We start from the raw sequence: 13,874 nt of genomic DNA on the forward strand, positions 1-13,874 counted from the left end.
AGTTAAAACATTTAGCATAACATAAACCTGGCCTTTAAGGCTGCTATTAAAAAATAAGCCAAAGAACCACCAGTTTGTAGTTTGACACATGCTAGGTAGAAGTAGGTAAAGATGTCGTAAACATTTGGATTTTTAAGGAAGCTGCTTTGATCAGATTTAACCAAAATTAAACCTTTGGTCAAAAGAACAAGATCAAACAAAACTAAATATTATTTAAACACGGTGTGGGAAGCAGGATTCAATGTGGGTTCACATTAAAACTGGTCAGAGTTCATGCACAAATTTTTGTCTAGCACAGTTCAAAGTGCTTTACAATAAATAAGACATCAATTGGAAGGAAAAAAGCAGTCAAGGAGCACAGACTTCTGCCAAGTAGCTGATTTCCCCTAACATATTGTGACTTCCACCTGAAGTTTATACCTGTATTTACAGATTCTTTAAAAAAAAATCCTTGGTCCAGTTGGTTAAACCGGGTTATCACCAAAATGTAAGCATTTGTTGCTAGTCACAATATGTGCCTTCTCTTAAAATTTCAGCAAGATCATCCATAAATTTTATGGTTATATTGAAAACATGACCTCCTTGGTGGAGATAATAAAAGCAATGGAAGCTTAAAAACATGCTAAAAAAAACAGGACAATCCTGCAAAAAAAATAAAATAAAAAAAACAGTTGGAGGCTCCTGAAAACCTGGGACTGGAGCGAAGGTTCATGAATTAAAAATGACATCCCTTCAATATTCTAGCAAATGGGGTGGTGATTGTAGAGGACCCCAGTAAAGGCAAAGAAGAAAAAATAAAATGTTTTTAAGGTTACAAACACAAAGTCCACACCATAAACAGGGAAGGCATATCTGTGTTTATCAGAATATTACTAGGAAAACTAAAACAGGTTTAAGCCAATTAATCAGCAGTTAGTAAAGAACCAAAGGTGAATTTATACTAAGGAGAACTGATGAGTGTAACAAAACAAATGGGACCAATTAGCAAAGTGGAAACAGCTAAAGTTCCATCAGAGAAGAGAGGGAATCTATAAAAATGAATGACAGAAAAAAAAATAAGAAAATACAAGAAGAGAAGAAAAATAGATATATAAGAAAGATGACGCTAAATACAAAATAATAAATATTTGAACACGTTAACGTTCAACGATTGACATTGTATGCATTTGTTTGTATACATTTGTTTGTAAAAACCTACAAAAGTCAAAAACTCAAACAATAGTTTTAGGTTTTACAGTGTATATCCGCCTTGTTAAAACACACAATCAGTGGTAATTTTATGTTTGCTGTTAGAGCAGATTTTTTTAACCCAATTAAGGGTTCATGTCATCTAAAAACTATTTGAGTAAAAGTTAGGTTGAATTCCCTGAAAGCTTATCTGCCATATTCCCTCTCCGTTCATGTTTTGTTTTTTCTAAAACCCATTTCAATGTCTGCAAAATAACAATGACATAAATACAATGATCTCTTTGTTTCTCTAAAAGTTTAAATATTTTTTCCTTTGGAGAACATTGCGTTTTTTCTATCTATTCCAGCACTGTGATGCCCTTTAAACAAGCACAAATAAGTCATTGTTGACATTAGCCTGTAATTGTGCTTTAATTGTTGTGACAGTAATGTGATGTAGACACAAGCTTTTTCTTTGGTGATATGCTGAAGTCTGTACCAGCGGGAGTTAAAAAAAAAAACAGAATACGCTTGATTCAGGGTTTTTTCTGGCAGACATGTTGGCCTTGTTGTCTGAGGCTTCTGCAGCACAGGGTGCCATATGAATGAGATTTCACAGCACTACGAGTTGTACCGTCCAATCTGGCCACTTTCATTCACAAAAAATCTGCACACGTCTTCTCCCACCTGTCAAACTGATATGGATGCCAGGATAGGAAGGAAAGACATGCAACAATTATCCCATTACCCTTTGTGCTCACAAATTAAGTCAATAAATGCACTTTCCACTTGACAGTTTGCCAAGAAGCATGCTTAGAAGTGAAATTTCCCTGTAGTCAGCTAACCTTAATGTTGGGCTTGTGATTGGCTCTCTGCCTCTTGTGTCAATGCCGGTTGAACCCATTAAAATCCAAGAATTTATCATCCTGTTTTGAGGATGTTAATGATGAAATAAAAAGGTATTTGTTAAGCTAACCTTCAAATTTATGACAAATTACCCTCTAATTGGCTTTTAGGTTCACTTTGGTTAATTTTACTCAAATTCTAATTCTCCCTTTGCTTAACAACCTACAGCATTTATTGTCCAACGCTAGTCTTTAAAAAGTCTAGATTTATTTTTGTCAGTCCAACAAGCACGCAGCAGTGCACCTTTTCTCCAAAGCCACAGAGAACCACATTCAGGCCTTTGCCTGTTCTGCACTTCCTTACATGCTGAACATCTTTTGATGTTTTCCAGGTGGAGAATTGTGCTGAATTGGCCTCCCTTTGCCATTGAAAGCTTAGGAATATACTGCTCTTTTGTGAACCACTTATCTTCTCCCACCATTGTCATACGAATGAGATGAAATAAAGACGTCGGAGAAATTAACTGCGGCACACTGATTAGCTCCTGCTATTATTGGCTTAATTTGCATCTGTTTTATATAGACAGTTTTATCCTGGCTTAAGTGTTATTTTGGGAAATGAAGTATTTCGGTTTGGTTCTGCTCAGTCACTCTTTTTCTGCATAAAGTTTTTTCACTCTGAAAAACTCACACATAAAGAAAAAGACAATTAGAAGAATTTTATTGATACAATTACTTTAGTATTTGGCGCTCAGACCTCGGCAGGAAACATAGCGCTGAATTTTGTTTGATATGCATGAACAGGAGTAAAGAACAGAGATGTTTTCCCCCATCCCTGAAACTGGTGGTGGAGATAGATGAAGTTGGTCAGTCCATAGTCTGCTGGTTGGCGAGACAGTTTGCCTGAGCTGAGAGATCCAGTAGACTGTGTGAGCTGATACTAGGTCTTCACTCAGGGACCTGGAAGATGGAAGTCCAGTTCGGATAACACCGGTTTTGAGAACCTGTCCATGATGAGCAAGCATGAAGTGACAGTGGAGAGGAAAAATTCCCTATTGGGAAGAAACATCCAGCAGAACCAGGCTCAACATGGTGGCCTTCTGCCGGACCGGTTGAAATGAGACAGGGAGTGCAGTAAGAGTCCGGGTGAAATGAAACTGATGAAGTTTTAGCTACGATGGTGAAGGAGGGGCTAGAGGTGTGTTGAATCAGGCTCATCTGAATTTAAGTCAGACATAGTGCAACCACTGCCTGCCCTTTGGGTAGCAGACAGAGTTGTGGATTGGAGACCCTTTAGGATGAACACTGGATGCTGATTAGGCTTTCGTGGAGGTGTGGTTCAAATCTGATTAGGTGGTGTCGGAGGCGGAACAAGGCAAGTATTCAGTTTATTCAGTTGAACTTCTGCCTAGGCTCCATTTTTCTGAAGAAAAAAAAAAGAAAGATTATAGTAATTTGCAGGTACAGCCATAATCTCAGCTTCTTTAAACTACAAAAATGTCAGGTTTGGGAAAGGCACTTTTTACAAATAATATCCACTTTTTAGATTTCTTCTGAAGGAAAGAGCATTTGGGTCACCAAGTTGCTATTAAACTGTTTGCAATACAAGAATGTAAGGACAGGACTTTGCAAATCCCTGCACTCTATGCTACTTTTTACAACATGTAATAATGTATGTATGAAAAGAGTACAATTTAGCTGTCATTCTCAGGATGCTTTAGTTAATCTGCTTCTCAGTTTCTTAACCCACACAAAACACCGGGCGCCTTTACATTTTTAAAATGGAAACTTTTTAGTATATTTAAGCTTTTTATAATTCTGCTCCCAACAACAGCTGATAAGGAGCATATATACGGCTGTACTGTTTTAGAAAACAGCAGGCCCATTATATAGTTGTATTTCATTGCGGTGACAATATTGATTGCCATAAATCTACATTTTCTCATTCCTGTTTTTCTTTTTTTCAGCTCTCTCTGTGACCTTTAGCATTCTTAGAGCTGTAATCTGCTCCAGGTGTTGGTAACTGCTGCAGAGAAAATCCTTGCAACAAGCTTAATATCTTACTGGCATGAAAAATGTGTGTTCATGATACTTAGAAGGTATGAGGAAAAAATCTTAAATTCTAAACAACTGTTGTGCTAACATTACTCACTGATTTTTTTTTTGATGGAAATAGTTACAGGTTATTATATAGGTTATTATAGCCTAAAATAGGGATTATTTGATAACTGATTACACACATTACTAAATCTATCATCATTGTGGTAAGTGTGCAGAGAGCAGCGTTTAAAAAAAGGGTCCCTTCTTCACAGCTATCATCATTACAGATACAGTCAGTCACGTAAAATGTTCACCAATTAATGGTAATTAAATGTTGTAATTTTCCTCCATTTAAGAAGACAACAGTTAAAAATAGTTATACTCAAAAGTTTAAGGTCATATTAAACATGTCAGAATCGCATTTTCAGTGTCGAGCATCTTATATGCTTAGGTGCTCTCTATTTTTATTTATTTTTTTCCCTTTTGTGATCAATGAAGTATTTTCAAATTGAATTGAATGAGCTTGGAGTTACAGAGGAACTGCTGTTGAATCAATACGTTGAAACATCCTGGGTCTGTGGGACCACATGTTGAACTCGCCTCTGTATTTCAGGCCTCCGTCTGTATAAGTACAACCACAGTTTGAGTTGGCATGAAAAATCAAATTGAAATACTCAGAAATTTCCTGTGGATTAAGGTCATTTTGTGTTTTTATGTTGGGACTGAATCATTCTTCAGATACTGTATGATAAATCACTGCATGCACACTATTTTATTCTTTGGAATACAGTAAGATGCACCAGAAAAATGGCCCTTATGCAGCAGCTACAGGGTTGATGTAAAAGATAACCAAAAGATGGATTGATGTGATGTGTTAACTGATTCAGTATCAGCTGAATTGATGTTTCCTTAGTAATATTCAGTTAATGCCTATCTGTTTTATTAAAGGGATCTGGATCTGTGGCTCTGATTGGGGAGAGAAACTCTCCTACGCCTTTGAATAATTCATTGATTGGCATATGGTGCGGAGTGAAAATTCCAATGATTTTTGCATCTTTCGACATTTGCAGTTCTTATTCCACCTCCAGCCCTCCTGGTTAACAGTGTATTATTTAAACTCCTCACAGTTGTTGTTTGACATGTTCAGCATCTATAGGATATCTTAATGGGGATGTCATGGACTATGCATTTGTATTTTAATGATCAGAATCACTAAAATAGTGCATTAGAATAATTACAGTAGGAGTTAAATGTTTGTTAATCTTGACAAACATGCTTTTAAAAACAGGAAATTAACCATCAAGAAAAAATAAAGAGTAATGCAATGTTACTGCTTTGTTAAAAGCTATATCATCAAGCGAAAATAGCTGATTTGACAGTTCTACATAACCACCACAAAGGCTATGAACTCCAGAAGAATGTACACAAGCTGCTGTTTACACTTTACCCTTATTCAAGGATTTTAATGAAAAGTAAAGTGGAGGTAAAAAGTAAGCTACTAAAAGGGACTACAGGCAAGAGCCTTTTTATTGGCCTTGAAATTGTTACATTTTTCTTGGAAACTGGATTGTCTGTTTTCATCAGCTGTAAGCCATAATCATAAGGAATGTTTACCCCAAGGTGCTATATAATATTTGCTTTACTTTTTTTTTCTTCTTACTGAAACGACTAAGTTTTTAATATTTCATCTGAGTTTCATCTAAACAGCAGGCCCCTTTTAGCTGCCACCACTTCTGATCTACATTAGAGGAAACCCTGATTTTATGCACCATTATTTTTCAAGTATCAGGCAGCAAAGGATCAATATTTCAATAAAACGTATGTTTTTCACACTGATTTTATCCATATAAACATGATATTTCTGAAGAAAAAAAAGGTTGTATTGATGAATATGGTTTGAGGCAATGAGGATTAATAACTGCACTCTCATATTGATCTTTGATAGACGGCAAACATGTTTTGAGTTGCAGAGACAGCGACATAAAAATAAAAACAAAAGGAACAGAAAATGGTAACTGAGTTAGTTTTTGAAAAACATCCTGCCTACATTTTAATTTAAGAGAACCACAATAATTACATCCCAGGTTTTTATGCACGATGGTGCCTTAAATTAATCAGAAATTCCATATATTACATCATGTATGATATTAGAAGAGATGACAAAATCAAACACTACACTGTTTTTCTTCAGCTTCAGGCTCTGATTCATGTACATGAATAAATCATTCTGTTCTGCTTACAATTCAAGAACCAATGTCCTAATCTGGGTGCCAGCGAGTCTCCTCCCCAAGCAAAAGGCTTGCATGGGCAGCTGGTCCAGCTACAGCATGCAGACACAGTCTCTCTGGTCTAAATAGAAGCGGATGGCGTCTGAATGGGGAGCCATCGGGAGCCTGGCCCGTAGCCTTGAGAAGATATGGGACACCCCATCTTAATGCCAGAACCCGCCGAGGCACAGAGCTGACATTGTAACATAGCACAGGGGAACCAGGACCATTTAGCTGCTGAAAAATTCACTGAATACAGCTGGCTTCAGTCAATGCAAGGTGAATATGTAAAGCTAAATGCATCCAGCTGCTTTGATCATTCAGGACCTTGTCGCCTCTATGTTGAAAACCTGATTGCCAAAGACAGAGTGAGACATTTGGAATGTAGAAGGAAAAATAGAAGAATATATTTCATCAAGAAAATGAAGAAGCATTGCTCCAGGGAATACATATGTACTGTAGCACATTTTAATAAAGGGTTTTTCAGTCCCACTTCCTCACATAAACCTTTATTCAATTCACTGTTATTGTTTTATATCAATATTATCATAAGTTGTTTGCATCAGTTAGGTTGAACAGGAAAATGTGTATGTCTGCATAACATTAAAGACTTAAGTACTTAGTAAGCAGCGGATTAGATTTGCATATTATAGTTATGCGTAGACCTCAGAGTAGTTGGTCGTAAATTTTTATGTAGCTCTGATTTAGACAGAATAGTTTTAACATTATTCTTAAGTTTGTATATTCCACACATGCCATTATTTACCTTAATCTAGACCATTTAACAAGCACAAAACACCCAAACTAAAACTTGAGCCCCTGTCACACCTTGACGATTCAGCCAGTGTATGTAAGACGTCCCAAAATCTTCTAAAATGCTGGCATACACTGAACTTGCTATGTATTCAATTTTGGGCGTATACATAGGCTATTCATAACGAGTCCAGAACTTATGTCCAACGACAGCCTAACTTATGCATAATGCACGGCAGCGTAATGCCCATGAAATGATGCTTGTGCATCATTTCATGGGCATTACGAAGCATCAGTTAAAGCTGCTCCCCTCAGGAGCTTATTTATATGGTTTATATGGTTTCCTCCTTTGAACCTTCTTTCATACAAAAAAAATGCCAATATTCTATTTAACGGTAGCTTACACTTAACGTATGTCGACAATCAGATAACTTACCTGTAACATATGCCCCACATATGGCAAACGTGATTCGGCGTGCTTCAGCATGCTCACAACTTATACAAAACTGACCCATAACTTATCCAACATATGCCAGCGTTTTTGCCAGATTTTTCCGTACATCAGGCATATGCTGGTCTAAATCGTCAAAGTGTGACGGGCTTTACATGCAATTTCTTTTGATAAGGTGTAACCTGAAAAATGCAATCCTGTTGTTTATGATGCTGCAGTGGCATAATTAAGGTTCGAAGATGGGGAAGTGTCTAAATCTTTCTGCAATTCTTGAAAAAATTGGTAGATATATCACTTTCTTTTTTTTTGCTGGTCAAACCTAAGACCTTGCCTAAGCAAAAAAAAAAAAAAAGTGATATATCTACCAATTTTCTCAAGAATTTTTTTAAATGGTGATTTTTATTTATTTATTTATTTTTATATAGAAGAAAGGTATCTTCACCAGCCTTACACTCTGTTTATATATTATTATAATCGATCATGTTGTTTTGGTTCAATATCAGCAGCACCAGGGCAGGATTACTGAAACCTGTAAAATCTAGAAACCAGTTTACATGAGCTTCTCCAAACAACTCCAAAAAGCAACACACTTTTGGGATTACAACAACAACAAAATTTATAATAATCAAAAAAAGACAGTATTACTCCCAAATATGGAAAAAAAAGGCTCATCCTAGAGGCCAAAAAAACCCCCAAATTTTTCCCAAAGGGCTCCAAAGATTTCTAACCAAACTTGACTCTGTGAAGGTCAGTGTTTACAAACTAACTGTAAGAAATATGGCAGGTGATTAGGTTAAGGGACTGATTACTTTTTCTCCCATGGCCAGGTTGGTCTATTTTAAAATAAATTAAATAATCATTAGTTTCCATAAAGATATCTGATTGAACTTGTCATAGTTTGGGGCTCCGTTGAATCATTTGTTTAATTTTCTCTTATTTATATTGTGCAGTTTTCAGTATTAGTTTGTGTTTATCTTTTTAAGTTGTCTTTTCCGTTTTGAGTTGTTTTCTTTATTAGATTTCTTTTCCAAAAGTAAAGCATAACTAAAATTTTGTGTTTGAGTTTTGCTGTTTGGGTCTTGCCATATTTTTGTTTGCCAAATTAGCTTTTCAGTTCTTTTCTAGTATTTTTCCTGCTTCTTTTTTTGGTGTTTTTAGCTGCAATTGACATGACTTTGGCTAGTAATGATTTCTGTAATATAAGGAAGGTTCTTTTAGTTTCTTTTTTGTTTTCCACAGTTTAGCTCTGTTTGAAAATGTCTCCCGTTTGCAAAAGCTATTAGTTAATTCATAGATTCCATTCACCCATTTCCCCCATTGCCTGCACTCTACTTTAGTCACCTTGCAGTTAGAAACTAGTCACTGGATCATCTACTTTTCTCCTTCCTCCATGCTTGTGTTCTGTTTCTTTGATTTTCATTTATTAAATGTTATCAACTGACCATGCTTTGTCCAAACATCTGTCTGTATTCTGATCCAATTCAACAAATCCTGACAGAACTACTGTAATTTACATGTTCAGGAAAGCAGTTTTACAGTAGATCATTACATTCATATGACATGGTTTGCTATATTTCTTCAAATCAAGTTTAACTCTGGTGTAATAAGGGGATGTACATTTTGAACAACAATGCTCATGTAGGCTATAATTTTTAATTAACGCTAAACTGGTTCTTAAAAGGAGGAAATGTGATCGGAAAGTATGCCTTGTCACCTTTAAACAATCACTACCTAACTGAACTGTTCTTGAGAGGCATGTTTTCAAAACGTTCAATTCAAAGTTTGAGTCTCTTCTTCAACACATCTGTCAGATATTGGCTCATAGCAGAGGTTTGTGCAGCCTGACTGCCTGCTGATGAGGGAAAGCCCTTCTTCCGCCAATGAAAATGAAATTGCTGAACCGTTTTCTGTAAACTGAAAAGTCTGTGAGAAAATAATGGAAGATAAACAGTTTCTAAAATACTTAGAGCAAACATTCAAGCTACATTTAAAGTCACTATAATCTCTTTGATTTCTCATTATGATTCTGTGTTGAATTTCAACAATTTGTCCCCCAACATCTAGTTGTGTCATTTCTAAAACATGCAAAGGGGGTAAAGTGCCCAAAAATTCTAGGTGAGATTAGCACACTTTAGAAATATTGTATATTAATAGTAGCCATCAAAGATATTATTGAAGTAAGAGTAAAAAGGCTGCTTAAGCACTAAGTATCTGATTGACATTTAATTTAATATCTAAAAAATGTGTCATAAGACAGACAAAAATAGAACGTTCTGTTTTTAATACTCTTATTTTAAAGACTAATATAAGAAAACTAATCCAATACAAAATAACTATCCGGGGAAAGATTCAGTTAAATTATTTCAGCACAAACGTTTTGAAACAAACCTTTACTGTAATTAATGTATAAGAACAGAGTAAAGTGCATCCTGTAACAATATGTAATGTTTACAGTATGTTGGGATGACCTAAAAATGCCACAACAGCCTCGGCTCAAACCTCAAAGCTTGTGTAGAAGCAAGAATATTCCTTTTGACATGCATTAACCTGTCTGTGTCCGGTGCATTTTTATAAAAACAAGCTTATTTTTAAGAAAGATTGTTAAAGTAGCCAAAGATTATAATCCAGTATGAGTAGCAACACCTCTTAATTATATTAAACTAATAAAATGAAATGTATGGTGCAGTAAAACTGTTCCTAATTGTGTATTTTTTCCAAAAAGTTACCTACATGAAACTAAATTATCCAGTTACCACCCACTTTTTTTAACAGTTGTAACCAATAAAATGGCACACTGCAGGCCTTAATGCTCAATTACGATTTCTCTGTAAAATCCAATACTTTTGTGTGGTCGTTCACATTTCCATATACAGTATATGCGACTTGTATATGGTCTCCTGTGTGATCTGCATTAACACAACTTATGTGCATGCAAAGTAGAGGATGATGTCACAAGCGAGCATGCTGTATGGGTGTATATCTGGATGGTACTGCTGGAGTGCATCTAGCGATCTTTCCTAACCTCAGCCAGTGCGTTAACAACACAATCTTTTTAAGATGGTTGAAAATAAAGACTGCTCTCCGCATTAACCATGGTTGTTGTATTTCTTGCCGCTTCTGCATAGCAAGACGCAGAATAGTGACCTTTTTGCGTGTTAACAGTGTTCAGGTCGGATGAATGCGACCTGGCCGTTCAGACACAGGCCGCATTTGAAAAGATCAGATTCTTATCGGATTCAGGACCACAGAGCCAAGTGGGCTGGGTCGCATTGGAAAAAAATCGGATTTGTGTTGTTTAGACTGCCATGAAAAGATCACATAAAGGTTGCATATGAGGAAAAAAATAGGATTTGGGTCACTTCAGGCTGCTGTGTGGACATAGCCTTAGTGACCTGAGTTCTAAAGCTGAGGAAAATGGGTGATTTTGTAAAGATTGGAAATAAACAAAAAGAAATACATCTTTAAAAGTCTTTACCTACCGGTACTAACAATTGCACTTAAGAAAAAAATGGCATTGTGGCTTTAACTTGTTTGTTAGTTTGATGCAGAATGGCTTCCACCTTAAAGCTTCTTTATTATCAAAGTATACAAGTAAAAATATATAAAAAAAAGTTTTCTATGAATTGATTTCCTGCTTTTGAGCTTCATTTATTAATTTGCTTTCAGAAAATGCATCCATTCCTTTTTTAAATTAGGCTACTTTTTCAGTTGTGTGCAGGTTTAACCAGTCATACAGCTTCACTTTATTGAACAAAACATCCACTTATTCCCCCTCGTGTTTTTCTAAAACTGATGAATTATTAATATTCCATATCCTTTTGTGGCTCATTGCTTCATCTTATGACTATGACGTTCACTGATGCATAGTTTTGTCTCGCTGACCAACCCGCCGGTGGGAACGGCTCCTTACACACTTGAAGACCCTACAGGGAGCTTGGAACACAGACTTTCATATCCACTGTAGTGTAGATATAGTGTATTATGTAACATGATCTGAGCTGCCCCAATAAACAGCACAAGCGTGAAATCTAGGGCAGAATGCCCAGCATCCCAAGACGTCTCTGTGAGCTTTGAGATACCCATGTAATGCTGAGCCAAGCTCTGACTGTGTCGGGCCCAAGCAATTACGCACAGTAGCTTAAACAACAGCAGGTGGATACTTTCACAAAATTAGACACAAGTTGGTTTTACTAAGTATCATAAATGTATATTCATCTCTGCTCTGAGATGAGACCAGTGTTTGGTTTTGCAACTTGTGATATTTACAATGGAAAAGAAAAACTCAAGCAACAGGAGGCCTTCTGTAAAGATAATCTGCTAGCGAATTTTAAAGAACATTGGCAATTATTTAACATTTGCTTAACGGAGATTTAACATTTGAATTGTTGCCAATTATAAGAGTAATTTCAGCTTAATAAAAAGCAAAATACAACTTTTAAGTTGCTATTTTCTGCTGAGAAATCTCTTACTATTAATCAGTCCTAAGTTTTTATTTTCCTCTAACTTGGTTTCTTCCTGAATTGTGCTTGTTATAGCTCCATTCCTGTTCCTATCAAGTTGGGTCAACCTCACTGTCCCTTTTTAAGAAACTGATCCTCACTGCATGGTGCTGCCAGCACCATGTTTCCCCATGGGGATGGTCCAGCATAGATGGTGTGTGATTTTTCTACCACCATGTATTACATGTAGAACCAACAGTGATTCTGACCACAGTACAATTTCTGGGGTACCTTCTTCCTACCCATACAAGGCTTGTAGCAACATACAAATTTGTCATCTTAAGTGTGTGCATTTAACATAACATAAGGTTTCCAAACCACTGGTTAAACTCTACCCTTTATTTTCCCGACCAGAGCGAAGATGATGTGTGAGGTGATGCCCACAATTAGCGAGGACACGGCGCTGAGCCAGCGCGGCTCTCAGAGCAGTGCCTCGGATCCGGACTCCCACTTTGAGCAGCTGATGGTCAACATGCTGGATGAGAGGGACCGGCTCCTGGATACACTGAGGGAGACCCAGGAGAGCCTTGGACTGGCTCAGCAGCATCTGCAGGATGTTATTTACGATCGGGACTCGTTGCAGCGTCAGCTTAGCTCTGCCCTGCCACAGGTAGGCCACAGTGATGACACTGAACCAAAACACTGAAAACAATGAAATCGAGCTTGTTGCTGAATATTTTCTATGCATGAAGACTCATTTAGTTGTTTTTTTAAACCTCATACAGGATTATTACTGCGTTTTTACACTGCAAAAATGATCTATAAATAAGTAAAAAAATGTCTTAAATTAAGTGTTTTTATCCTTAATCTGAGTAGGTAAATACGACGATTTGCTAAAGGAATTAGGTTTTTTTACTCTTAAAATATGATAATTAGATAATATGCAGTTGAAATAAGACAATGCAGTTGTTTTTTCTTATTTTAAATGTAAATTGTCTTGTTCCATTTGCAAAGAGTCTCCCTTACCACCTCAATTCAGAAAAATGCACCTATTTTAAGAAAATTGACTTATTTAGATCTCTATTTTTTGCAGTGTGGTGTTGGTGAAGCTAAAACTTCCTTATTTAGTACACTGGTACATCTCCCACTGGACCTCCATAAGCTTCTGAACTAATGATGACTGTCTTCTTGTTCTTTGTGTTTAAAAGCTTGGAGGTTATTAATTAAACTGTAAAATAAACTCTTTCATTTCATCAACACAAAATGTTGACATTCTGAACATTTTATGTAAAATGTTTTTTTAGACTGGGTGCTGCGTTTGTTAGGGTTCCTTCTGTATCGCAATTGCTTATAGCACCTTATCTTTTTTACATAGTGTCTGAGAGGCAAGAATTCTCCAAAGCAGCCATTTATTATATATATTACTCCATCGGGGCATACTGAAAATGTCTTAATATATAATTTTCCTCCTTAAATAACCCTTAAAAACAGTCTGTTTTAGGTAATTTAACTAATGCATTAGCAGAGTCTTTCTTTACCTTTTATTATTATTTTTGCTCTCTTGAGATTTTCTGGTCCTTGCTTCATAACTTTAATCTTAATTTCGCAGTGATTTTATCTGATCTGCTCTAAATTAGGGCTGCTGATTATTTTGGCAATCGATGAATCTATTGATTCTTTTTTTTTTTCTTATCAATATTCGGATGGCAAAAGGTTTCTTAAAGGTTATTTTCTTAAGAATTTTAACCAAGCCAAGCTAAAACTGGGCCCTTTGAGGACTTCTGGATAGAGCTTATTAGGGTTGTCAAAAGTATCGATACTCAAAAAAGTATCGATACTGAAACGTTGTATCCGGATACAATACTCATTTTCAAAAGTATCGATACAGCCATCTAAAGTGCAGAATAGTGGA

General features: G+C 36.3%; 1 protein-coding gene across 4 annotated transcripts in view; it reads left to right on the plus strand.

Moving 5' to 3' along the window:
* ppfia2 (protein tyrosine phosphatase, receptor type, f polypeptide (PTPRF), interacting protein (liprin), alpha 2) overlaps nt 1-13,874 on the plus strand; it is a 205,410-nt gene that overhangs the window by 5,069 nt on the left and 186,467 nt on the right. For all 4 annotated transcript variants that reach the window (XM_015376281.1, XM_015376300.1, XM_015376291.1 and 1 more), the window contains exon 2: nt 12,377-12,632. In XM_015376281.1, the coding sequence (XP_015231767.1) occupies nt 12,384-12,632 (249 nt within the window). In that variant the 5' untranslated portion in view covers nt 12,377-12,383. The remainder of the gene's footprint in view (nt 1-12,376; nt 12,633-13,874) is intronic.

The sequence above is a fragment of the Cyprinodon variegatus genome, unplaced genomic scaffold, assembly GCF_000732505.1.
Source record: "Cyprinodon variegatus isolate N-32 unplaced genomic scaffold, C_variegatus-1.0 Scaffold7, whole genome shotgun sequence".
Classification (NCBI taxonomy): domain Eukaryota; kingdom Metazoa; phylum Chordata; class Actinopteri; order Cyprinodontiformes; family Cyprinodontidae; genus Cyprinodon; species Cyprinodon variegatus.